Below are 24,762 nucleotides of genomic sequence, written 5' to 3' on the forward strand. Positions count from 1 at the left end.
AAAAAGCCACTACGCGTTTATAACTCTTTATTCTGGCAGTGCTTTTATTTTGAAGGCGGAGTTTGGTGCCCCATTAAAAGTCGTCCGTGTCGTCTCTGCGCACCGAGTGTTTTGTATCGGCAGCACTTCACCGAAGCAGGTTAGCTAACACAGACATTTATTATTTTAATTAAAGCAACAAAAAGACACACAGCCACATGCTGTTGATACTTTTTTCTGTATTGGGTTTGGATAAATTTAGCTTTAACTCGAGGTGAGGTTTGAGGTTTAACGTTGAGTCAACGTTTCCTGCACGTTACGGTGAGTGTCGGGTGTAAACTTCACCACACGTGAAAACAAACACACATAATAACATTTAGCCACAGCTGACGTTAAATATGTCTGATTTATTGTGTTATTTTGTGTTAGTTTGTCAGTCAGCCTGAAGATAAGCCACGCTAACGTCATTGAAAAGCTCATTATCTTTAATTTATATTATATTTTCTTAAATTATGATGTCCAATATGTCAGACTTTGTTATCCTTTAGGTAAGTGTGCTTTAATGAACCAGAGATCAGCTTTAACTCAGTTAAAATATCATTATTTACTGTAGAGATCAGCTTTAACTCAGTTAAAATATCATTATTTACTGTCATCAGGGGCGTTAACAGGTATTTTGTGGGCACCCACCAGCTTTGGGCCCCCCTTTGAATCATCACAACTCCAATCTGTCTCCCATCAATTTTATTTTAGATGACTGCATGGGAAACGAAAACTGTGGTATTTACTGTCATCTTTTGTGGCTTTTTCAGAGGGATGTTGCGGCGTCCCAAGCCGTCAGACTCAGAGGCAGACCTCCTGAGAGAGCAAGAGCAGTTTCTGACCTCCGGAGTCGCGTCTGCTGTCAGCGTGGTCCGTCGACCCGACAAGAGGAGAGGCGAGGCGGGAGGAGAAGGAGGGGAACATAACGGGGAGGATGAAGGGAGACAGAGAGATGTTGTCACCATAGAAGGTAAAGAAATATGTTTCTTTCTTTTAGTGAACATCCACACCCACTGACAGATGTTACTTAACTACACATTTTCATGGTATAACATTAGACCTTATATGAGTAAGGCAAACCTAATTTGTGTTTCCTCTAGATCTTCCAGACCAGCTCCCGTCTCTGACGCCAGCCCCTGCAAAGAAGTCTCGCTTTAAAGCCAGTCGTGTCACTTTCGAGGGCGAAGATCCGGAGGAGAGGCTGGACAAACACGACACTCACATCAGTGCTGTTCTCTCCAGGATCGTCGTGAGTGCCCGTTGTAAATCCTAACACAATGTTGCATCACAAAAGTGTCACCATGTACAAAATAAAGCTGCTTTTCTTACCTGCTGGATCACTCTGCATCCAGTGTGTCACTTAAATTGGGTTCAGTAGATTCTCGCAGTTTGTTGCAGTCATTGTTGTTATTTTCATTATTTCATGAATGGATCTGTAACATTATTCTTTGTTTTTTTTTTTTAAAGGAAAGAGACACCAGCTCTACTGCAGTGTCTCTACCAGCGTTTACAGGCATGGCTTTCCCTAAAGTACTGCATCGCTCAGAAACCAGCAGTCAGGTAAAAAAATATTGATGTCCATTGTTCATAAATTTAATGATTTTAGAGCCTTTAATTCAAAAGTGCCAATAGACTCTGGACATTTACGATAAAGAAATTAGCTTTTTAAGGACAGAATTTCATATTCCTTAAAAAAAATGACTCCTAAGATTTATTACTCAAGCTGTTTGTCCATACGCAAATCATTTTTAAGATTGGTAAATTGGTTTCTTGTCTAATTTTTTAAAGTTCATTCGTCCTCATGACCAGGTGCCGCTGTCTTCAGTCGGTGGAAGGAAGAGTATCTTTGCACGTCAGATTGCAGCTCAGAGACTTAAAGAGGGAAAGACGCCTTTACACTGCGCACCTGAAGCTGCTCAGACACCTGAGACCAGTATGGATACAGATCAGTGTGAAGCTGCAGATAATCGTAAGTAGCCTGGAGCTGTATTATTCTAAATGTCTCTCTTTCACCCCATTTATTTTTTTGTTCCCATCTCTCTTTTTCTTCACTCACTAGAGCCAGCAGCATTCTCAGGTCCGAGGCTGGTGTCTGGTCAGGGGCTTGAGGGTTCAGAGAGCTCAGAAGAGACCATGAGGATCCACAGGGAGAACCAGGCTAAGATCCAGGGAATGTCGCAGTCTGAGATACTGGAGGAGCAGAAGAAACTATTATGTCAGCTTGGTATGCAATGATAGTTAATTAGTTTATAATATATGTTGAGATGAAGACATGATCTGTGTTGAGTTTGAACCCGTGAAGCTCTTTTTTTATTTTGTCAGTACCACTGTATATAACAGGATTATTTCTGCTTCCCAGATCCTAGACTGGTGGAGTTTGTTAGATCTCGCAAAGCCCAGAGTGTCCCGTCCTCTGCCTCCCCATCCAAACATCCCCAGGGCGAACGCAGCAAGGAGAGCTTTCCTCTTGAAAATGTGAGCAGAGAGTCAGAGCCCTCCGGTGCTGCTATGCTGTTTGAGAAACCTCAAGAAATAGAGATGGAAGAAGGAGATGAAGAGGAGCAGGAGGAGGAACTGCCAGCACCGCCTGCTGTGAAGGGTATGATGGGTTCAAAATAAACCTTTTTGTCACTTCTGCCTTGTCAGTTGTTCCTGATCTCTGCTGCTGCTGGAGACGCACATAAATCAACAGTATTTAAGTTTTGTGGATGATTACGCTTCATCATCATTTCATGTTATTTTTAAACTGTAACCTTGTTACCTGTCTGTCATCTTTCTCTGCCTGTAACTCCCTCACTTTATCATTTTACTCTCTGCTCTCCCATCATCTCTCTCTCTCTCTCTCTCTTTCTCTCTCTTTCTCTCTCCCTCTTCTCCTCACCGTCACCAAGAATCCATTCTCTAATTGTATAACTAATGTGGGATGCTTCTGCTGCACAGCTAAAATCCAGACATTAAGCTGATCATTGACTTCACTTTGTGTGATTAGCAGAACGGCCAGACCCGAGCCAGAAGGAGCCACTCTCTGCAATTAAGTTACTGCAGATCATTCAAAGAATACTCCCAGTCCTGATCAATGTGTTGCTAATGGATCATATAAGGACAGATCGCATCATTTATACTTTTCTGTTCTACAAAAACATAATGAACAGAGCTGTTTTTGTCATTTTATTAATCTGGGGATTATTTATTGCCTTTTTAACGTCCCCTTTCAGAGAAACATATCTTTGTTTTGGCTTGAGAATAAATAGCCAGACATTTCCTCAGCTTCTTACAGAGCATCACTAATCATAGCCAAGAAAGTCCTGCAGCACCCTGCCTCCATTTGACTTATTTTCTCAGTATTGTGCGAATCAAACGTTTTCTGCATGGTTTGTATAATATTACGTATAATATCTTGTAGGATTTTATCTGCATTGATCTCTTGTGACAGATATTCAAACAGTCTCTCCAGCATCAACTAAATTCTCATTGACAATGTTTCACAGAGACATCATATGGTGCATTCAGACATAATCAGGAGTGAGGGTGGTGTGGGCTGTAAGGGTGTCCGTTAAAAGGTGCAGCAACCTGTGAGGGAGAAGTTGAGCCTGATCCAACTTTTGGAAAAACGCAGTTCGACGTCATCCTTAGGCCGCCAATCAGACGCTCAGATTGGGCAGACCCTCCACAGTCAGCCTGAAATTTTGGACTTCATGGACTAAACTATGATACTCTACCTGTTGTGTTCTGGCTTTGCTGATATCAAAGTACTCTGAGGACCCAGTACTCTGTTTTTTTTTTTGCAGATATGTGCATAAAGGCACAAATGCTGCAGTAAGCAGTTATTTTGTAGCAGTCGTTTGGGTTTACAGTGGAGACGACATTTTTCTGTGCTTGCTACAACAGTTGTACCAATTAATAAAAGTGATAATACATCAATCAGTCAATCAGACTTTACATGTATAGCACTTTTCATACAGAAAGAATGGTCTTCACACAAAAGCCAGATTAAAAGTCTTGAGTTTGCTCTTAAAAACACGAACAGTCTCAATGACGCCTCATCGTGGTTTTGTCCTGATTTTCGGTGTGATTGTTACAACTGCTTGTTTTTGTCCTTCTGTGTGTGTGAATTCAGAGGAGGACCTGCCGGTGAAGCCTCAGAAGGAATGGGTTCACATGAACAAGCTGGAGCCAGAGAAGCTGGAGTGGATGAGAGACTTGCCTGCGCCCAGACGGAAAGGAACCAAGAAGGTAGTGAGATATTATTTGCAATAGCAGACGAATAAATTCATTAATTTCAGCTCAAATATTTGATTTTAATGAAGTTTAGTGACTTCAGGCTTTAGTGAAAGTGAAAAGATGTGTGAGCCAACACTTTCTGTGGTTTCCTGACAGGCAATGCAAGCTCGGTTTGACTTTGCGGGGACCTTGATTCCACCCACTGAGGATCTGCCCACCCATTTAGGCCTGCACCACCACGGAGAAGAGCCAGAGGTCAGTGGCCAGGAAGTCAAAAATACTAAAGATTCTCCTTTTATTAATAAAATTAAACATTTCCATTTGTGTCTTTAGGATTTTTTTTGTGTGTTCAAGAACTAACAAAGCAAATTTAATTTTGTTTCTATATTTGTCTCCAGCGGGCAGGTTACTCGCTGCAGGAACTCTTCCTGTTGTCTCGGAGTCAGGTCATCCAGCAGAGGAGTCTGGCCCTCAGCACTCTGGCCAACATTCTCTCAAAGGTACGTAAACAAACGCATATAGTGTTGCGCACATCTTCTTTAGAGGTCTATAGTCACTCATTCCCTATCTTCAAGGCACGTGCTGGAGAGTACCTGTCTGTTCTGAAAGGCAGCGTGATGTCCACTCTGCTCGACGCCGGGCTGCTCTTCCTGCTCCGCTTTGCGTTGGACGACGGCGTGGAGGGAGTGATGTCAGCAGCTGTGCACGCACTTAAAGCACTTCTTGTGTGTGGAGACGATGAAGTAAGATGACTTGAAACAATATATTAAACCAAGTGATGCACAACTGTCAGTTTATCTCCAAAGACTCACTAAAGTTTGGTCATGAAGTGAGAAATCTCATGTCTAGTCCCTCTGCTTGATATCGAATGTGTTTTTGCCCTCTCAGGAGTGTTTGGACTGCACCTTCTCCTGGTTTCGCGGCATGGCCTCCTTCCCTCTGCTGCCATCTGCTCAGGAGGAGGAAGAAGAGGAAGATGAAGGGCTGCCCGAATGTATGAAAGAGACGGCTAAGGAGAAGGAAGACAGGAAGAGTGATCATGATGTGGCCAGACAGGATGTTGTCAAGGTAAACAAGCAGAATTTATTTTTACATTTGGGTTTGTCAAATCTATAATTTATTACGCTACTAAAGACAGACAAAGGTTTAATTCTTATTGTTTGAATTTATGTTTCAGGGTCTGTTAAAGATGAAACTGCTGCCCAGGCTACGATACATCCTTGAGGTGGTCCGACCTTCTCCTCGAGTGGTCCAGGACGTCCTCGAGATCCTGACTCGTATCGCTCGGCACTCCTCCTCATCTGCCACGCAGGTAGCGTCAATAACACACAACTTTATCCAGTTTTTGTCTACCATCCTTTCAGTGCAATTCATTATTATTGTCTTGTGTTTTTCTCACTCTCAGGTACTCGACTGTCCTCGCTTGATGGAGATGGTGTTGTCAGAGTTCCTTCCCACTTCCTGGACACCGTCTTCTTCGCCACTCCCTCAGTCTGTGTACGGACTCCCACTGGCCAACGCCATGAAGCTGTTAAGAGTATTGGCAACCTCTGGCAGACACGCCTGTGCCAGACTAGTAAGTGCTGCTGTGTAATCTGTCAGGGATGAATTGTGTCTTGTGTATATGAAAGTATCCAGCAGCATATGAAGTGTACAGACACATTTCTCACATTTTCACTTATTGGATCTGATATCCAACATTTTTATTTTGAAATTATTTTATTGTTCTTCTCATTTATTCCCACATGTATGAACGTTAATGGTGTATTTCTCTCTCTGTAGTTAAACTCTCTTGGGGTGAGGGAGCGTCTCTGTTGTCTGCTGAGCGCCGAGCCCAGTGAGCTGCTGCTGGAGCCGACTGAGGCCATCAGGGTCACCACTGAGGCCTACAGGCTGTGGGCCGTGGCAGCCGGATATGGACAGGCCTGTAAATTATACATGTAAGTTAACACTTTCATGCTGTTCATTGAGGACAGAGGGCTTCTTAAGAGAAACACACACCTAATAAACCATGTGTACACCCATGTAGAGAATGCTTTAGCTCACAGGAACATCGCCGTTGTAGTTTCTCCCAATATGAGAGCAGTCTAATCCTCTTCCCTTCTCTCACCATCTTTTTAACACTGTTCTGTCATTATTTCCCACAGAGACCTGTATCCAGGCTTAGCGAAGGCCTTGCAGTCAGTTCACAGAGTCCTGGCCTCCTCAGATCCTCCCGTGCAGCCCCTGCAGCTCCAGCGGATCCAGGCTCTGCTTTCTCTGCTCACGCAGGTCACACACACTGCTGGCTGCCACCAGGAGCTGCAGGCTGGCATGGTCAGGTACGCATGAGGATTATAGGTGGTTTTATGAAGCCATGCTGCTACATGAAGCATCACAAAGCACACCTGAATACTTATTTTTTCCTTTTAAATCCACCTCTCAGCTCTCAAGGAGAAGAGTGCCCTCCTCCTCCTCCAGTGTCCTGGAGTCATGTCTCAGGGTTGCAGGCATCCCTGTTGGGGCATTTGAAGAGCTTTGTGAAGAGCCTCGATAATCCAGTGCAGAAAGAAAGCAGCCTGGCTGTGATACCAGCTTACCTGGCCTACCTAGAAGCTTACTACCATCAGCTCTCCAGACAGGTACTGCTTCCTCCTGTGTACTTCTTACCTGTATGTAGTGCAAGAGTTGACATTTATTGGCTCTGGCTGAATGTCATCAAAAATGTAAGAGTAGCTGTCAGGAGCAAAGACATTTTGCTGAGCTAAAATTACTGAAATGTGACGCTTTTCCTCAGAACTGTTTCAAGCCAGTAGAGACGCTTCAAGAACTGGAGCTGCTGACGTCTGAGGTTCTCCTCCCGCTGCTGTCTCACCATGTCGTTCAAGGCCTGATAAAGAACCTTAAGTAAGTCTGCGGCAGATGGTAGCTGCCTTTTTGTTTTGTCTTCTTGCTTATAAAGTTTGTCTTACACTTTAAACAGCACAATTCATTTGTTATCTCATTTATGATGTTGTGGGGTTTTTTTTTTTTCTACACCAGGTCTTCTTCAGTAGTGTGTAATGTCCAGTCTAGTCATCTGGGCCCAGAGATCACTCCTACCCTCCCTGGTTTGGCATGCTCAGGATGGAGGGACCGTCCCGGGCTGGTTGTTCCCAGCTCCCCCTTCCCTCTTCTCACAAGCCTGGGGCTCCTTCTGGAAACAATCACAGGCATCCACAAAGGCCTCGGCTGCAAGGTAGGTCTCACTGAGGAGGTATTTTATGTCATGTAAGGACAGGGGTGGACAATAATGTGCCCAGAAATACAGAGTGTGCAGTTTTTTTGTTTTTTTTTTCATTAGACATATCATTGCTCAGCACATTTCCAGCCAAATAAAAGGAACTAATCAGCAGAGCTGTTTTTTGTTGCAGCTTGTTGGCATGTCACTGAGCTCAGAACACAGTAAGATCTCTTTTGCTGCCATCCTGTGGTGACGTACATGTATCTTATCTCAATTTTTCCATTTGAACCTCCTCTCCAGTTCACCAGTCTCCTCCTGTCAGAACCTGTCATCGGTTACCTGCGATGCTGCAGTCAAGCTACGCCCACCCTGTCCCACACCAGGGCCTGGCTCCTCCGTCATGAACACCACCTCCTCTACCTCCTGCTCCGACTGGCGCACAGACTTGTAGGCTCCAACTTTAAATAAATATTCTGTTAACCTGGAACATGCAGTTTAGGCTTTGTTTCTTTCAGGGACGCTATCTTCTGCTCTCAGCTGATCAGAACGCCTAAAACATCCCATTCTTTAGTTTATTGCTCAGATATTTTTATTGAATTTTAATCACATATACATGTACACAAATGTACATAAAATCTATCTTTAAAAAACAATTCACAGTTTGTGTTTAAATTCAGGCTTCATCTGTGATAGACTGATGTTGCTACACACGTCAACATCACTAAGCTGTGTTTGTCTCACCTCTTTTTTTCTTTTTTTTTTGTTTCTTTTCAGGTTCCCATTGAGCCACTAGTAGCCAAACATGCCTCAATGTACCACCAGGTGGCGCTGGTCCTGCTGCCATGGTTATTGCCAGGCAGTGAGTTCCTGGCTCATGAACTGCTGTCCACCATCATCTTCAACAAGGACTTCATATCGTAAGTTTCATTTGGGATTCATTGCCAGTCAAGATAAATAACCTGCTAGGTTTGTTTCAGTTAATTTCATTTAAGTCTTTCTAATAATTAATAATGAATAATAATAGATTAGTACTTAAAAAAACAGGAAAGAATCTAATTTCTAAATTATATTCCCAAAATTACATTTCTTTGGAACTGGATCAAATTATCTGATGACCCATTTCCACCAAAAATCATATTCAACATTTGTTGTTTACTCTTTATTACAGTACAACTCAGTTTCTGATTATGCGTTTGCTTTCCAGGGAGGGCCACAGTGGGGGACCTGAGGCTGTGGAGCTGGGAGAGCTGAAACTCAGAGAGGAAACACACCATCACACCTCTCCCTCTCTCCAGACTGTCGGAGCACTCCTGAGAGAAGCATGCGTCCAGCTACCGTCCATACGAGGCTGCTTCCTCACTCACCTGGCCCACCTGGAGCCAGCTGTGATGACGTCCCGAGACGCTCTGCTCGGCCGCAACCCCTGGATCAAATCCCACCTCCTCCCAGAGCTCACTGGTCCCACCGTGCCATCCGATTGGCCTTTCCTCCCGCTCATCAGCCTGTATGAGCGAGCAGGGGTGGCTGATGGTGGAAGGTTAGCGGTGGATATGATCCCAGAGGGGGCTCTGCAGGCGGGGACCCACTGTCTGCAGTGGCTGCTGCTGCTGGAGGTCTGGAGGGAGGACGCGCTAAAGGTATTACAACAAGTCAGGTCAATTTGTTGAGCTCAAAAAACTGTTACAGCATCCTCTCTCCTCTGACCCTCGGAAAACCAACTCATACTAACCTCCAGAACATCTTGTCATGTTCTAGGTGATCCTACCCGTCGCCAAGCTCGCCCGCCTGTCCTGTGTCTTCCTGTGTTCCAGTGACTTGTTCCTGGAGAGACCTGTTCAGAAACTGACCTGGGGTCTGTTCAGACTGCTGACCAGGTCTGTAAATGTTTGACATCCTTCTTCTTCCACTGCAAAATCTAAACTGAGCACAGAAAAAAAGGTGGGTCCGCTCAAACCAAATCTCTTTTATTTACAGGCGATCCAGGCTGGACTCTTTGGACCTGAACATCCCTCCTCCAGGTCTAGCTTCCTTCCAGGACTTGTACTCTGCTCTTTTGACGCAGTATGAAGCGGTGTCTTTTGGAGACCGGCTGTTTGGCTGCTGGGTCCTCTTACCCCTGCAGAGGAGGTACAGTGTCACCATGAGGCTGGCTGTGTTTGGAGAACATGTGGGGATGCTGAGGTCACTGGGAGTCACTCTGGAACAGGTAATGATGAAGATGTCTGTCTCTTTCATAACACAAATACTCTATTGTCTTATTAAACATTCATTGATTATCTCTCTGTCTGTTAAAGCTCTCCGTCCCTATCGAGCGGTTCACATCTCCCCCTGAAGACTCCCTCCCTCTCCTCCGTCTCTACTTCCGCTCTTTGGTAACAGGGACCCTGAAGCCTCGCTGGTGTCCTGTCTTATATGTTGTTGCCTTGTCTCACGTCAACTCCTTTATCTTCTCTCAGGATGCTGCAGCACAGGTACACACACACACACACACACACACACACACACACGGTCTCTGCATGATGGACTGTGAAGGAAAGTGGTTTCCTGTTTATTAAAAACGTCCCCCAAAGGCTTCGTGAACAGATCCAAGTCTGTCTTTACGAAGTGTGTTATATTGTAATAATGTTAAGATTGTACTTTGTGGCTTTTTTTAATCAGCCACAGTCAAACCTAAGGCACACTGCCACATGTGTAATGATTTAGCAAATCCAGAAGGTGCTGCAGCTGCACTGAACAGGAAGTCGGGTTTGTGAGGAGTACTTGGTGTTTTTTTTACTGGGATTTATACACCTTTTCTGAGCCAGATATGAGCTCATTGGACGCAAAATCTTGGAAGTTTGCATGTGTCCACAAAACTCGCGGTCCTCATGTTACTGATTAACCGTGAAAGGAGCAGCCCCTGAGTTTGTCTCACAAATTCAACTTTGCTCCTTCCTGTAAATATTCCTAAATATTGATTCAAGTCATGGCATTTGACTTTTATTTAACCGTGAGGTTGGTTAACATAACACGAGAATAAGAAACACATTCAGCAACTTCAGCTTGTTTACTTCATTCACAAAGACATGTGGACATGTGTTTTTTTGGTAAAATGAGACCTTTTGATCTTTTAATCACCTCGTCCTTCTCCAGGAGGTTGAAGCAGCTCGACACAGTATGCTGAGGAAAATCTACTACCTGACTGATGAGGTACTTAACTCTCTGATATTATACACTGTGAGGTATTTATTGACTGTACCAACTCTTCTCCTCGGCTCTCACGAAACTCTCTGATGTTTTCTGTCTGTTTCTGCTTATCCAGCTGACCACAAGTGAAAATAAAATTCCTCTTTAAACTATCAACTTACAATTTATTACATTTTCATAAGTATTCCAATCATTTATTCATTGTTTCTACATCAGCCTTTCTTTAGCTAAATATTTCAACCATTTTTTTATTAGTACTAATTGAATCATTCATCCATCTTTAGATAAATATTTAAAACATTTTTTTTATTACTTTCAACCATTTAGGCGAGCTAACTAACTTATCTATTTTTAAATCCTTGCTAATTAGTTTTTATGCATTTCAAATGAACACATGGTGTTCTGTTCTGTTACGCATGTCTCATTTTATATTCAAATTCGTTGAGCTACCTCATAATCTTTCCGCACGCATGCAGAAGTACTTCTGCTTGCGAATGACCTCACTTCATTCTTGCTCCCGCTGTGTAATTTTCAGGTGTTGAGGAACCATTTGCTGCTCTTCCGTCTGCCACAGCAGCACTCAGAGTTTGGCTTCGATACGTATGAACAGTTGCCTCCCATCAGAGAGAAACGTTTGGAGAGTGTCCTCAGACTGCATGACGGCGGCAGTGACAAAGGAGACTGACAGCAGCGGGGAGTGGAAAATCAAGTAAGGAGTGAGCCAGAAACAGAAGATGCATAAGACGGTATGGGACTGAGAGTAAACTGAAGCTGAGTGTGAGAAATGAAGCATGGCGGTGGGAGACATTCATTTCAACTCTTAAAGGTGTCTCATTAAGATCAGGCTTTGGAACAAGAGCCATCACGGTCACAAGAATATTTTTCTGTGGCCCAACTTGAAATAGATTTGACCAGCCCTCGATGAAGAGGTATTTATAAATTTTTCATTATATGAAGCAAAGAATTTACAAATACTAAAAATGAAGTGCAGATGCAGTGAGGCACCGTTCCTCAAAGCAAACCGGAGGAATTCACTGTTTCTCAGAGTAAAGACAAATGACCTACTTTACAAGTGCCTGCAATGGACTTTCTTGTGAATAAAACATGATTTCAAGTATGTGTAAGCTTAATGTTTTTTATTCTTTTAATCAGTATGACTCAGCACTGCAAGTGAAGCTCATGAATATAAAGTATTTTTGAGTTTTTAGGGTCACACCACAGATGCAAATGCAAGTGCAACAAACATGTTTTCAGTGTGTTTTGACAAATTAAATGTGGTTTAAAAAAAACCAAACCACAAATCCAGTCTCATCATCAGATGGACAGAATACATTGTTCTCCTCTCAGCGTCGCTGATCAGTAACACTCTGAAGTCCCTCACACACAAGGACCCCATTTAATTTCCATTGAAGCCGCACTAACTGTTCCCAGTGTTAAAACAGATTTGGAAAATGCCTATGAGGGACCACAGCATTTCCTGTGCATGTGCTTGTACTCAAATAACATGTTTGGAGATGGATTGAGTCTATGTGCATAACAATAACAACTTATCACATATTGATGAAGAAATATGTTGGGTTTTTTTAGCTCTAACTTGAAGAAGTAAATGTAGTATTTTGTATTTATGCAGCTTATGAATATTCTGAAAGAGTTAAAATAGATTTGTTTACCAGAAAGACATGATTTTTTTTTTTGGGTGAATTTCCAACCCGTGTCAGTAATATCTAAATTGTCGCGATTCATCATTTCAGTCGTGCATAACTAAAAATGTGAAAAATCCACCAACAGGGACTGAGTCAGCAGTAAAAACCTTCCAGGGTTTGTTCAAGTTCCTGAACCGAAGCGCGTTGCAGCTGGGCTGAAAGAGACGCCCTCCAATAACAAGTAACGCAGCCAACATCACCGTAAAGATTAATGAGTGTTTTTTCAAATGAACTGCAAAGAGGTGTGACCATAACTCCATCTTTGTGGAGTCTTTTCTCACCGATCTCGTAACAAATGAATTCCAATCGTACTTACACCGCCATGTACTTCATGTCAAGTGAAGCTGGATGCATGGAGGGAGTCGTGTAGCTGCTGTTTTGATCCCAGAAACAGGTGGAGCCCATCTTTGTCCCGAGTGAGCAGGATGTTTTTTAGTTAAACACCAAACTCCAACACGCTCGAGGGAGGTATCAAATTCCTTTTGGCACTCTGAACAATAGTAAGTGATCTGATGTTATAAAGGCTACACCTCATCGCCACAACCAAACATCTCATGAAATGTCAGATCATGGACCGGCACCAGGCAGCTTTATGGCATGTTGCTTATTAATTTCTTTAGTTTGTCTCTCTCTGATGAACTGCCCTGACCTGGCTTCATTTCTGTACTTGTTTTTGGGACCGATTGATCGGCTGTATTGTTTTTTTGCTTGCAGTAAAATACCTTGGCATGTAATTTATGTTAAAAGACAATGGCATCTAATGTGGGTACTAATAATAGTCACGTTCTCTCCACATATGGTCTGTATTAACTCTGCTACAAAAATAAGGAATCTGCCAACGGTCCCACTTAACTTAAACGTTAAATTGACCAATGCAATTCTAAAGCAAATTATCTACAGGGAGAAACTAATTAGAAATTGTCCAACCTGCTTTTATAAATTGGCTAATATTATGACAATGGACATTTTTCCAATATAAATACATGATTTAGTTCTTTCATTTCATCACACTGGTTTACAACGGGTTTACTTAAGAAAAGGAGATTTTTGGAGACGATAATCTTTGTTATTTCTGCTACTTTCAAGCCTCCTCTGAGCTTTTCTGGAAAAAAAAGATAAATGTAAGTGAACTTTCACATGATTTACAGTCCAGCCCTGCAGCATCTTATAGCCCTCCTGCATTATTTGCAGTGGATGATTTATGAACGTGTGCTTGAACCTGGAACATGGATCACTGTTGAAAGATAACGTCCCTCGGTGCACATTGTTTTCTGTATAATCAGTAGAGGAAATTAAGTGATTTATTAAAGACTTGCAGAATCAAAAGTTGTTTTAACTGTAAAATCCCGATTGCACAACAACCCAATGATAAAGAAATACTTAGACATTTTTTTTAGAAATACACGTATTCATGTTCTGCCAGCAGCCTGTTAGCTTAGTTTAGCACAAAGCCTGGAAACACGACACAGCTGAAGCTTCATATTTACTTTTAAAGCGAAGTTGTGTAACTGTTCTAGAACAGATGTAAAATGATGTCGATCTTTGTTATTCCCACTTTGCGCTCCATACATCTGTTCTTGCACTATGTAACTTTGAGCTGTGGGTACGATCACCCACAAAAAGTATGTTATTTTATGGACAAAATGTTTCCCTCTGATGTTCTCCGGATGCTCCGCATTAACTCTTGGGGTTTCTTGATGGGCAGTAAAGTGCTGCGCAGTGTAGCTGCCGTTAGCTAATGTTGGCCAGGAAGAGGAGGTTTTCTGGGCCGCTGTGACGAGTAAATCTGGAAGTGACTTTTAGTCGTTGGTGAGAGCTTGGTGAAATAAAAGGCTGGCTGCTACATCTTGCGTTGTTGAACTTGCTTGGTGTTTGGCTGTTAGCAAAGTTGTCGACTTGCATAAATAAATGTAATGATAACAAATACAGCAGTACAGTACAGCTGTTCATATTTCACTCTGAAACTGCAAAAATACCAAAAACATAAGAATGGTATCGACGTTCTTGTCTTATTTTATTTCCCAAAACTTTGAACCATTTCAATTCATCTACTTTCTTTCCCACAAAAGCCAAAGCGTGCACCCTGCTGGTTCTGTTTTTCTCCACTCTGAGGAGTCTTGCTGACGTCTCAATCTCCTGCCAGCTAATAAAGTTTTTTTCAGGATGGAATATTGAACACTGGAGAATAGTATTTCAACACGTTGCACTGCTAAAAACTTATTTACTCCGATTTGCCCTGTTTCACACAGTAAGTTAAGTAGAAGCAGAAACAACCTTAAAATAAAGAGGCTGAATAATTGGCATATAAGTGGGTGCTTAGTATTTCTTTCTGCTTTGAGACAACAGTAAAGTTGGAATGTTTTCAGTATTGTGGGTAATTATTCCTCTAATAAAAGTGCATCTTTCAAGTTTTTCTCAGATCTGAAAATCAGAGCCAATAAATAGACTGTAAAATCACATTTAAAACTGTTTTTCCCACTAATCCTGGTTAGAACCAGTCAACACACACAACAAACACTGCAGACAGATCGAGGTGGTCCTCAAGGAGCACACTGTCAGTTTGAGTATGATCAATGCCTGCAGGGAAATGTAATCCCAGCTCAAGCTCGGGAAGGTCGAGTTATTCCCAAAGAGGGTTGTCCATGAAAACATAGATATTCTGTCAAAACATAAAGGGATGGAGATGTTGAGACCCTGAATCTCAGAGAATCTTCTGCCGTGAGCAATATAATGAAGGGAGGAAGAGTACACAGACTGTCTATAGTGCATGGATGTTGCAGGACACATGGATGTGACAGGCAAGACAAGAGGGCCCTAACAACTGACAATTCAAGGATGCAGGTGGTGATCAGGGCTGGCCCTTGGTTTTTAGTGGCCCTAAACACTCCTAGTTTATTCAACAAATCAAATAGTTTGGATTCACAAACACATATTAACTGAATATTTACTGACTACAAAGGCAGTTCATCTGACAGTTTGCAGCCAAATGAAGATATTAACCAGACGTCCTGTCCGATCAGTACGAGTGAGGATAAACACCAAAGCATGATGATGATATTTTAATGAGGGACAGGCTACAAGCTGCTAAACCAAGCTGTTTACCCAAATATACTCCAGACAAAGTTGGAGTTGTTTCACATGACAAAACAGGTCTGTGACGCAGACAAAAAAGTAATTGATAACTGATAAGGAGGAGCAAGCAACGTAAGTCCAAGTTAATGTGTGTAGGATTTAGTGATATCCAGTGGTGTAGTTGCTTAACGCAATCCTGTCACCTCATCCTCTCCTTCCTAGTTTGAAGGAGAAACCACAGTGGCTGTAACAAACATGAAAGGACCAGATCAGGAGGCAGTTTGTCCATCCTGAGCTCCTGTAGACACATGTCAGAAACCCTGTGGCGTCTGTAGACACGAAAGGCTTATTGTAAGGTAACAAACACATGATGATTCTTATTTTCAGGTCATCAGTATTTATTTATCGCCTTACAGTAGTGACGTGATTATTATAATGTTATTGTTTTTGTTTTATTCTTACTGTATTATGTACTTTGGTCTCCTGTAGCAATTTGTTGTGTTAAATTTCAGTTTGATTATATTTGATTCTGGATACACTGCCAGTGGTGCAAGTACATTTACTCAATGTATCCATGTATCCATTTTCATCTGCTACTTCTTCTATACTCTTCTACTCTACTGATAACTGTACTCTCTACTTATATTTTACATTTACTTGACTTATAATACTAACAAATAAAAACAAATAATTATGTATTATTATAGATTATGTTAAAATAAGATAAGGGAGGGGGGAATTCACAAACAAGTGATGTATAAAAACTACTAAACTAAACTAACTCCAATTAGCTCCACCTTCACCTGCTCCAATATTAAAAGGATGAACACATTAATGAATCCATAATTATGATGCAATAATTGTATTACAATAATATGATATTGATTATTCGTCTCATTATTCTACATAATGGGTATTTTCACTTTTGGTACTTTGAGTATATGTTGATACTAATACTAATATGTTTGAATAGTATAGTTTGTATTTCTACTTTCAAGTTAAATATTGGACTACTTCTTCCACCACTATACATAGCATACATATGTCATTATATGACATAAACAGTATGACATGATATCATATATACGTCACTTGCTGTTACCATACAGGTTGTGAGTGATTGCCTTTAATAAATACCCTTTAATGAATTACTTTAGGAGTGGACCATGAGTTTTATATATTAAAGGCTTCATCAAATATTCCATCCTGAGCTGCGATCTTGCCTTTACTCATAAATACAGTTGTGATGAGATAGTTTGAAATGACTGCCCCCCCAAAAAAAAAAACAAACATCAGATGTTCGTATAACTGCAGGAAAAAATAGACGACCATGTCCAAGTCAGCGACGTCATCACAATCATAAATCTATGAGTGTGTGTGACACCATTGAGTTCAGTGTCATCATCATTCACTGTAGTCTTTTTGCCTCTGACATCAAAAGAAGTGAAGATGAATCATAACTCTGCTAATGTTGTGTGGAGCTAATTCTCATTAGTTACAGAGCTGCGTTCAGAACATCTTCAAAGGAAGGTCACGCATGCTGTGTTTAACATGCTAAGAGCAATCAGAGAATAGTGATGGAGGGGTGCAAGTCAGGTGTGAATAAATCATGACAAGAACTGACTTCTGAGTTTCTGCTTACGTATACACTTAATCTGAAACTGATGATTACGTCAGACAGTTTTGGTTTGTTTAAATCTTCTAAAGATGTGGACTTTACATTTCATGGTTTGTATGTGAGGAGTGTGTTGTTGTTGTTTTTTTTTTGTTCCTTAGCAATAACTTATGAACTCTCCCTGATCCATAGGAACTGTTATTGGGTTGGTTCAGTCTAGTAATTTAAGGAAATGCTCCGCAGATACAACAAAACAAAGAAACAATGCATTTGTTGCTGATCACTCCTCTGGAAAAAGCCGAGCTCTGGCAAATTATAGCCACTGTGAGCACAGCTATGTTATGGTTGAAACTGCTGCACTACTGACATGGTGCAGTTGTGGTTGTTTTTATGCCGCTATACGGCTACAGTAGCTGTACTGTGACTACTCATTATTACCCCTTTACCATTAGCCAAGAAAGTATCATAAAGCCACTCAGGACTGCAGCAGCAACAACCACAGTTCATTGACAAGCATGACAGCAAGTTGAGTTGCCCTCATGCACTATATTTCCTCTTGACAGATATTTGAAGGCGACATCCCCACAGCTACAGCAGCAGCAGCAGCCGGTCATAACACAATACAGAGTTATCTTAACATTAGCTGTCACTGGACTTGAGACTGAGCCAGCAACAGCTGAGGGTGGGTCCACTTATGCTGTCACCACAAACAGCAGTGGTCTAATATATTATACAATATTTATATCATGACACAACTCAGCTTTTTCCTAGTGCGAGGTAAAGAAAAAGTAACAAATGTGGTGATGAGTTAACTACCTGCTCCATTTCTCCAGTATTGTAGTTTACAACCAAATACCTGCAACAGGCCTCAGCTGTACTGTGTGTTTAGTGCTAAATAACAAATGTTATCATGCCAACATGCAAAACTATGATGATTAACATTATGATTACAGCCTTTTTTTGTCTTGTTTCCTCCTTTAATGATGAAAGTTTGTGAAATATTCAAGTAATTACTCAAACACAATAACCCCAAAAGGCGTAAATGAAAAGCAGGACACCGAGTTATTCATCTATATGAAATCGACAGTTGGATTACGCAAATATTTGCTTAATGTTTTTCTGCAACCATGGTGTTAGTGTGGATCAAGCAGAAGTGCCAAACATTTGACACTTCAGTGGAAGCTTGGTTTTGAATACGTCACCTTGGGGCTGGAGAAAATTCTTCATAATTTCTATAGATATGGAATAATCATTTAATAAAGTGTGTGTATGGAAGGATGAACTCTGAGGTTTGTTTGGACCAAATGTTAAATTCTGAATAAGACAAAATGGAGCTTAACTCACTTAACTTTCTAATTAAGACAGATTATTGTAGCCAAAGATTGAGAGAGCGCCTCAAGTCAAGATAAGAGAAATCCTCTTTAAGAACAACATATTTATGCTCTGGAGTCTTTATGTGTGAACGCTTGTTGTAATTCTCCTTTCTCACCAGGAAGAGATGCTGTTTAGACAGCTGTCACTCTCTCAGCTCCCTGCTCCAATTTTCAAAAGTCTGAGACATGCAGTGACTTAAGTGGACTAAATGAGTGTCACCAGGTCCTAATGCCATTAGGCGCTGTTGTAATTCACTGAAACTGATTATATTAGAGGGGGGACATGATGCTCTCACGATGTCCCACTAACAAAGCCTGCCTTCAGGGAACAGCTACTCTCATGGCAGATAGAAAAACAAGGACATGGAGCTAGAATAAGATCTAACTTTACAAAGAAGCTGGTGTGAAACTTTTTTTTGAAAGGGTTATGTGTGGCGAATGCAGTTTGCAACTTCATAAAAAGCTCAGCGTGCATGCATTTGACTGCGTTGACGCATGTTTATTCGCGCATAGTACATAAATTAACGGCATTTGTTGAACTGTGGTGAAAGCTTTAGAAATTTATATAGATTGTGCGTACTACCAGGCCTCACTGTTTGAAAAGAACACAGTGAATACATGAATGTTAATGTTGTGGAGCTGGCGTGTTTGTAGTGTGTGTGTGTGTGTGTGTGTTACAGCCCGTTCTCCCGGCGCCCTTTCATTAAAATGTAAAAAAAAAAAAACACCACACAGAAAAAGAACAGAAAATACTCATCAATGCCAACACTTACTCATAGAACGTTTTATTTTCCCAATTAAGCTGTCTTTGTTTGCACTAACACCCACAAACTATGTCATCTGCTCCTTTACGTGTTCAGAGCACAACACAGACTTGCTGCCACTGTGTATTTATGTCAGTTTTGCTGCATGTATCTTTCTTTCTCTTTCTTGTCCACTGTTTCTCTCCGTCTCTGTAGTTTGGGGAGTATTAAATATTTAACACACTGCTTAATGAGGGCCGTACATCTCGAGCCGGGTTGAGATGTGTCAAGCTGAAGGGGTTGTGTGTCCTGGCATGAAAGGGAGAATGTGGGATTCACCAGATTACTATTTCAAAGCCTCCGTCAAGTGATGAGAAGCTCATTTTAAAAGAGATGAGTTTCTCATCTTGGAGCTCACCTGGGAGTTCTCTTACTTCCCCTTTCTGTGATGTATGTGTGTTTTTGGATAGGTGTGTGTGTGAGAGGAAGAAACAGTTCGATGAGGAAAAAACAACAGATGGAGAAACAGACAAAGATAAAAAAAAAGAAGAACTTTCCACCGGACCAATCTAGGGTTATGAAACTCTGTGTTCCTTATTTATCTTGTCTGGTGAAGGCCATGGACATGAATGTGCAGGTGGAAGTGCAGTGCTTTTCATATGCTTTACACCTCATATGTGTGCACCTGCAACCGCTTAACATACATTTTTTTAAGCTTATGATGACAAACTCACCGAGAATCATCAGTTGATCTTAGCACTTTAACTTCTTTCAGCTCATTTTAGTGGTAGAGGGTAAAAAAAACAAAACAGCAACACCACCTGCCCAGCACCAAACACAACTTATATCATGCATAAACATAAACTCAACAAATGAACACTAACATTGACTGATTGATGCCTGCTGGATGTGTAAATTACCAATTAAATGCTAGCAACTTCATATTAACAAATCAATAATACAACAATAAAAACCTATGAATGCATTCGTAAGTGCAACATTTTGCAACATGGCTAAACCTGAGAAGGTTGTAAACAAGTTTAGTCAGAGGAGCTAAAACTCTTTATTTGGAGGTTAAAAACTAAATTTCTTATTGCACAGTGAAACTATGTGTGCAAGACGTTCACTGGCTCAAATTTGAACACTAAACTCTGTAAACTCTGATTGATGTTTCTAACAGACGGGCAATAATCTCAGAGTTTGTCCAGAACCTGAATCCTCCTCCCTTTTTTGGCCACTTGCGAGCGGTGCAACAACCTGTAAAAACACTGACTTATTATCCTTGTATTATGGCAAACACTTCTTTATTATACTTTCAGAAGACACAGAGCAATGCTGGCATTCATTTGGAGTTGTGTTTCTAGTCAAACAAACACAAATATGTCCAATATTCTCTCTTCTTTTAGCTCGACTCCTAAGGGTAAATGTCTCCTTAGTTGCTATGGGAGCTCTAAAATGACTTTGTCCTCGTGTAACCTCTGTAAATTACACCGAACACTCCTGACTCTTCCATCAACACTCTAAATACCTTAATTTTCTCTCTGGTGACACTTCATGTTAGACAGGGTGGATCCTAACAGCTTGTGAATTCCTTCTGTGTGAATTTCATTCAGGGTTCATGAGGGTGTCTTGACAGAGTCGTCTCTGGATTCAATATGCCCACATACATGAATCTTTATAAAGAAAGACACCATATGACTCAGTTTACACCCTTGGATGATCCTCATGTGCACATATGCTCAGTGATTCATCAATTTGCATTTCATTGTTAAAATTAAGCGACCTGCAGCCAGAAGGCTTCGTCTTTCCATTGCACCTTCATCAGATTCATCAAGATAAGTTTTTGAATTCTTACTAACAACTGAGACACAATAAATTACAGGAGATAAGGCTAGATTACAGTTAAGGCGTGGACACACATCAGGATCAGTGAGCTGATGAATATTTGGGTATAATGACTGATGGGTTCACTTAGCATTCCCCACACCTCTACATCAAAGATCTCACTTTTTTCAGTTCTGTTTGTTTTGGTACAAGAATCCTCGTTGGATTTGCAGTCGCCCATCAGACCTCTAGATGTTACTGACCATTCATTTAGTGAACTCCTATGAGTTCAACAGATAGGCATCCAGACAAGACAGGATACTAGACAAAATATTACAGGAAACCATCTGGAAAGTTCATTCTGCTCACAATATTTTAAACTAGAAAGGCACTTGGAAAACGCACATCTGTTTGATTCCAATGGAAACTTTGTGCATTGTTGTATGTTTAGTCACGGCATACCGAGTGTGGTGGCTCTGCTCGGCACCGTGTTGGCAGTCCTGCCTCTTCCACCTCCCAGCTAATCCCAAAATCGGGGAAAGACGTGGAGCTAAGGCAGGCTGAATGAAGCCAGAGTGCTCAAACAAGCCACCTGTAACGACAAGAACCCGTCAATCAAAAAAACAAAATAATACACATAATATCTCAGCCACCTGGGCAGGTGATGCACCATTGGTTTGACACATGATGCATCACCTTGATGACAGGTCCAAAACAGTCTTTATATGTGGTTTGTTCAGTCTTTGTTTTTTAGGTTTCAGTTCTCCAGGTTTGTCCAACATTGTGAAAACATCAACTGCATGTAAGTCCATTTGAAAATTGTGTTGTTGTGTATCAGAAAAACAAGATTTTGCTACATTAATTATTGAATAAAATAACAAATTCTCTCATGTTTTTTATTTTGCACCAAATCGATCGTGTGAACACACATCAGAAATGATCAAAAAGATCATTTCAATGAATTCTAGCAAGAATTGGGTGGTTGTTGGTTTTGTTTGCTTTTAGAAACTTTAATGCTTGTTCAAGTGTTACTAAACTTTGTATTTTCTAATAATTTGTTATAGAATTACAACGATAAAATGTCTATAATGAGTTATTAGAGCTGTTGTGGCTTCTTTCTGTGAAGAAATTTTTTCTGGGAAAAAAACGGTTACGGTTAAGTTATGGTTATAAAGTTTATTTATAACCAACCGCCTGCTATTTGACGACAGGTGATTCAGCCTCTTTGCAGCTTGGTTCGTTCATCAAGCTGTTTTTTAGGTGTTGATTATTGCGAATTGCTGATTGTAAACCCTGTTTTGTAGCTAATAAATGCTGCTAATTGGCATCCAATTTAATGACTCACTTTTAATTTGTAGCACATTAAGTTTTAACTTTTAAAGCCACCATTGATAAATTTAGAAACAATTACAGATTGTCCGAACATGACGTCAGAGATGCGATCTTCTCTGATCCTGCAGTTTTGGCGACATGGAAGCAATCATGAAACATCATCGTGATTTATCATGACGGCATCGCAGACAACTTATCTCTGTTTGCATCACTCATGACAGAGTTTAACATCCACCTAAATGGAAAAGGCGGAAATGTAAATTAAGCTTTTCCATTAACCTACAATAAGAGCAGCTGTGCTGTGATAAAACAGGAAGTCAGAGTGAATGAGTCAGTACACTGACAATTAATTGGACTCGAGCACAGTGTGTGTGTGTGTGTGTGAGGGGTGGTAGGTGTATTGATGTACTTATAAACCCATTAAAACCATCAATACTGAAGTGATCAAGAGCTTTGTGTTAATCATTATCTCTCTCTCACACTTACAAACGCATGCTGATATTGATCGTGTGAGTGAGTGTGTGTGTGTGTGTGTGTGCAGGATGATCATAATTTAGGGTTTAGTCGGCCAGCCAAGCCCTGGGCTGTGAATGTGTGTGTGAGGTCACTGAGGCAGACTTTTGGAAACATCCAAGAGACACAGCTGACTGAGTGAGGACACAGTTCCTGCTCGTTGATTTCAACAATGTGTGCAACCAGCTTACATTAAACATGTTTAAAGGGGTCAGTGCACTCAAAATTAAAAACAAGAATCCTCTATACCCCGAGTTTTAAATTCATTCATGATGCACAGTCTTTACGCGATATGAACCTCATGTTGCCTCCACACCAGTGCGATGGATGTGAATGTTTTGTTGCAGTCATAGCGTTGGAATATGACCTTTAAAACATCTTAAAAGTTGTCATAAGACCAAAACTTATTTTTTGCAGAAGAAAAGCTGCTGACAGCACAGATTATCCAGAACTGGGTTTTCCAAAACCACAGAGTTTTGTTTATTTTTGTTTCTTTACAGCAGACACTTGGCACCTGCCAAACCCAGGTGTAATTCATAAGAAAATTATTTGCATTGTGGAGCAATAATTGCTGAAACAGAGCCATCATGACATTAATGTCATTACTTCCATCTGTGTGTCCCACAGCAGAGGCAAAGCAATCTGAATTTTAAGCTCCAAAAGTGTTGGATCATACAGTATGTGTAATGCAAACCGTCTGTATTAATGTCTTTCATTACACCCAATCAGCCTCCCAAATTCCCTCTTCTCCCACAACTTCATACCTCTAGTTCATAACACAGACTTTAATGTGTATTTGAGAGCCAGATGACACCATTAATGCTACACTTTGAAACACTGGAAAAACCATAGAAGACATACAATCTGTCATTTTCACCTGATGACCCCTTGGTCTCAACACGGATCTCTGGATGCCTCTCAGATGTATCTGCGTGGATGAAGGCACAGCACCTCTAGCTGAACCTCTCTAAAAGTGAACTGCTTCTCCTCCCAGCCAAACCTACTATGACATAGTGACATAAACATAAAAATGAACTCCTATCTCTTGCCCCTTAAGAGTCATGATCGATGAACCTAAACTCCTCTGATCACGTCGCCTCAGTTGCCTGGTCGTGCCCCTTTGCACATTACAACATCATGCTACCCAACTCCTAATACAGGCTGTGGTCATCTCACGACTCGATTACTGTAACCTGCACAGTGAAAACCTTTCAGATGATCCAGAATGCGGTGGCACACCTGGTCTTTGATCAACCCAGAAGGGCACATTACCCCCACTGCTCATCGAGCTCCAGCTAGACATGCTTAATCTATCCCCCTTCTCGAGCTGTCACTTAGTATTTATTGCTGCACTAACATGTCCTTGTTGCACTGTACCTTGATTGTTTCCATTTGGATAAAAGCATCAGCCAAATGACTAAATGTAAATGTAAATTATGTTGACCTTTCAACCCACGGTGGAAACAAGCTGAATGCATACACACTTTTTTCCGTTAATATGACAAACATGTCGGCAAACAGCTTATTTCCAGATCCTTGAGATACATTAGAGAGTTGTGTTTCAGCTCACCTGATGAATCTAAGTCTAGTCTTGACTCTCTTTCAGCTCTGTTTTTCCTCTTGGGAGAAATACCTGACTCTTAACTTGCTAATTGCTCCATTATGTTACTAACTTTGTCTGTGTGTGCTGGGCAGGTAGAGTCCAGCGGGGGTTTTAGTGCCTGTTGCGTCTGAAAACAACACAATGAGAGGATCTAAAGTGAACCAAAACAATAAAGCTGCAGGCCAGAGATCCTAAAATATCCTATAATAACCTATAAAGACTATAGAGCAGTCTGGTGTTTATTCTCTGTAGTTTACTGTGTATACCAACCAGTGCGTTCTAATCCTTAGGGTAAGGTTTTTTTCATGTATCTGCCTTTTTCAGCACATTTGGTTTGCACATGTATGGAGGTAT

General features: G+C 41.1%; 1 protein-coding gene across 2 annotated transcripts; it reads left to right on the top strand.

The window, feature by feature from the left end:
- Positions 1-69: 69 nt before the first annotated feature.
- Positions 70-11,749, top strand: rpap1 (RNA polymerase II associated protein 1). Of its 2 annotated transcripts, none has more exons than XM_027275089.1 (27): positions 70-139; positions 792-991; positions 1,122-1,270; positions 1,489-1,581; positions 1,831-1,990; positions 2,081-2,245; positions 2,381-2,620; positions 4,139-4,254; positions 4,399-4,497; positions 4,641-4,742; positions 4,818-4,985; positions 5,131-5,310; positions 5,420-5,554; positions 5,648-5,818; positions 6,025-6,182; positions 6,390-6,563; positions 6,668-6,863; positions 7,019-7,128; positions 7,264-7,459; positions 7,745-7,891; positions 8,219-8,361; positions 8,649-9,081; positions 9,200-9,318; positions 9,419-9,650; positions 9,739-9,915; positions 10,577-10,633; positions 11,166-11,749. In XM_027275089.1, the coding sequence occupies exons 2-27, from the start codon at positions 796-798 to the stop codon at positions 11,313-11,315; spliced, it is 4,266 nt and encodes a 1,421-aa protein (XP_027130890.1). In that variant the 5' UTR covers positions 70-139; positions 792-795; the 3' UTR covers positions 11,316-11,749. The 2 variants fall into 2 exon arrangements, with proteins under 2 accessions (XP_027130890.1, XP_019132625.2); XM_019277080.2 differs by having other exon boundaries at positions 95-300.
- The last annotated feature ends 13,013 nt before the right edge of the window (positions 11,750-24,762 follow it).

The sequence above is a fragment of the Larimichthys crocea genome, chromosome XXIV (genome assembly GCF_000972845.2).
Source record: "Larimichthys crocea isolate SSNF chromosome XXIV, L_crocea_2.0, whole genome shotgun sequence".
NCBI lineage: Eukaryota > Metazoa > Chordata > Actinopteri > Sciaenidae > Larimichthys > Larimichthys crocea.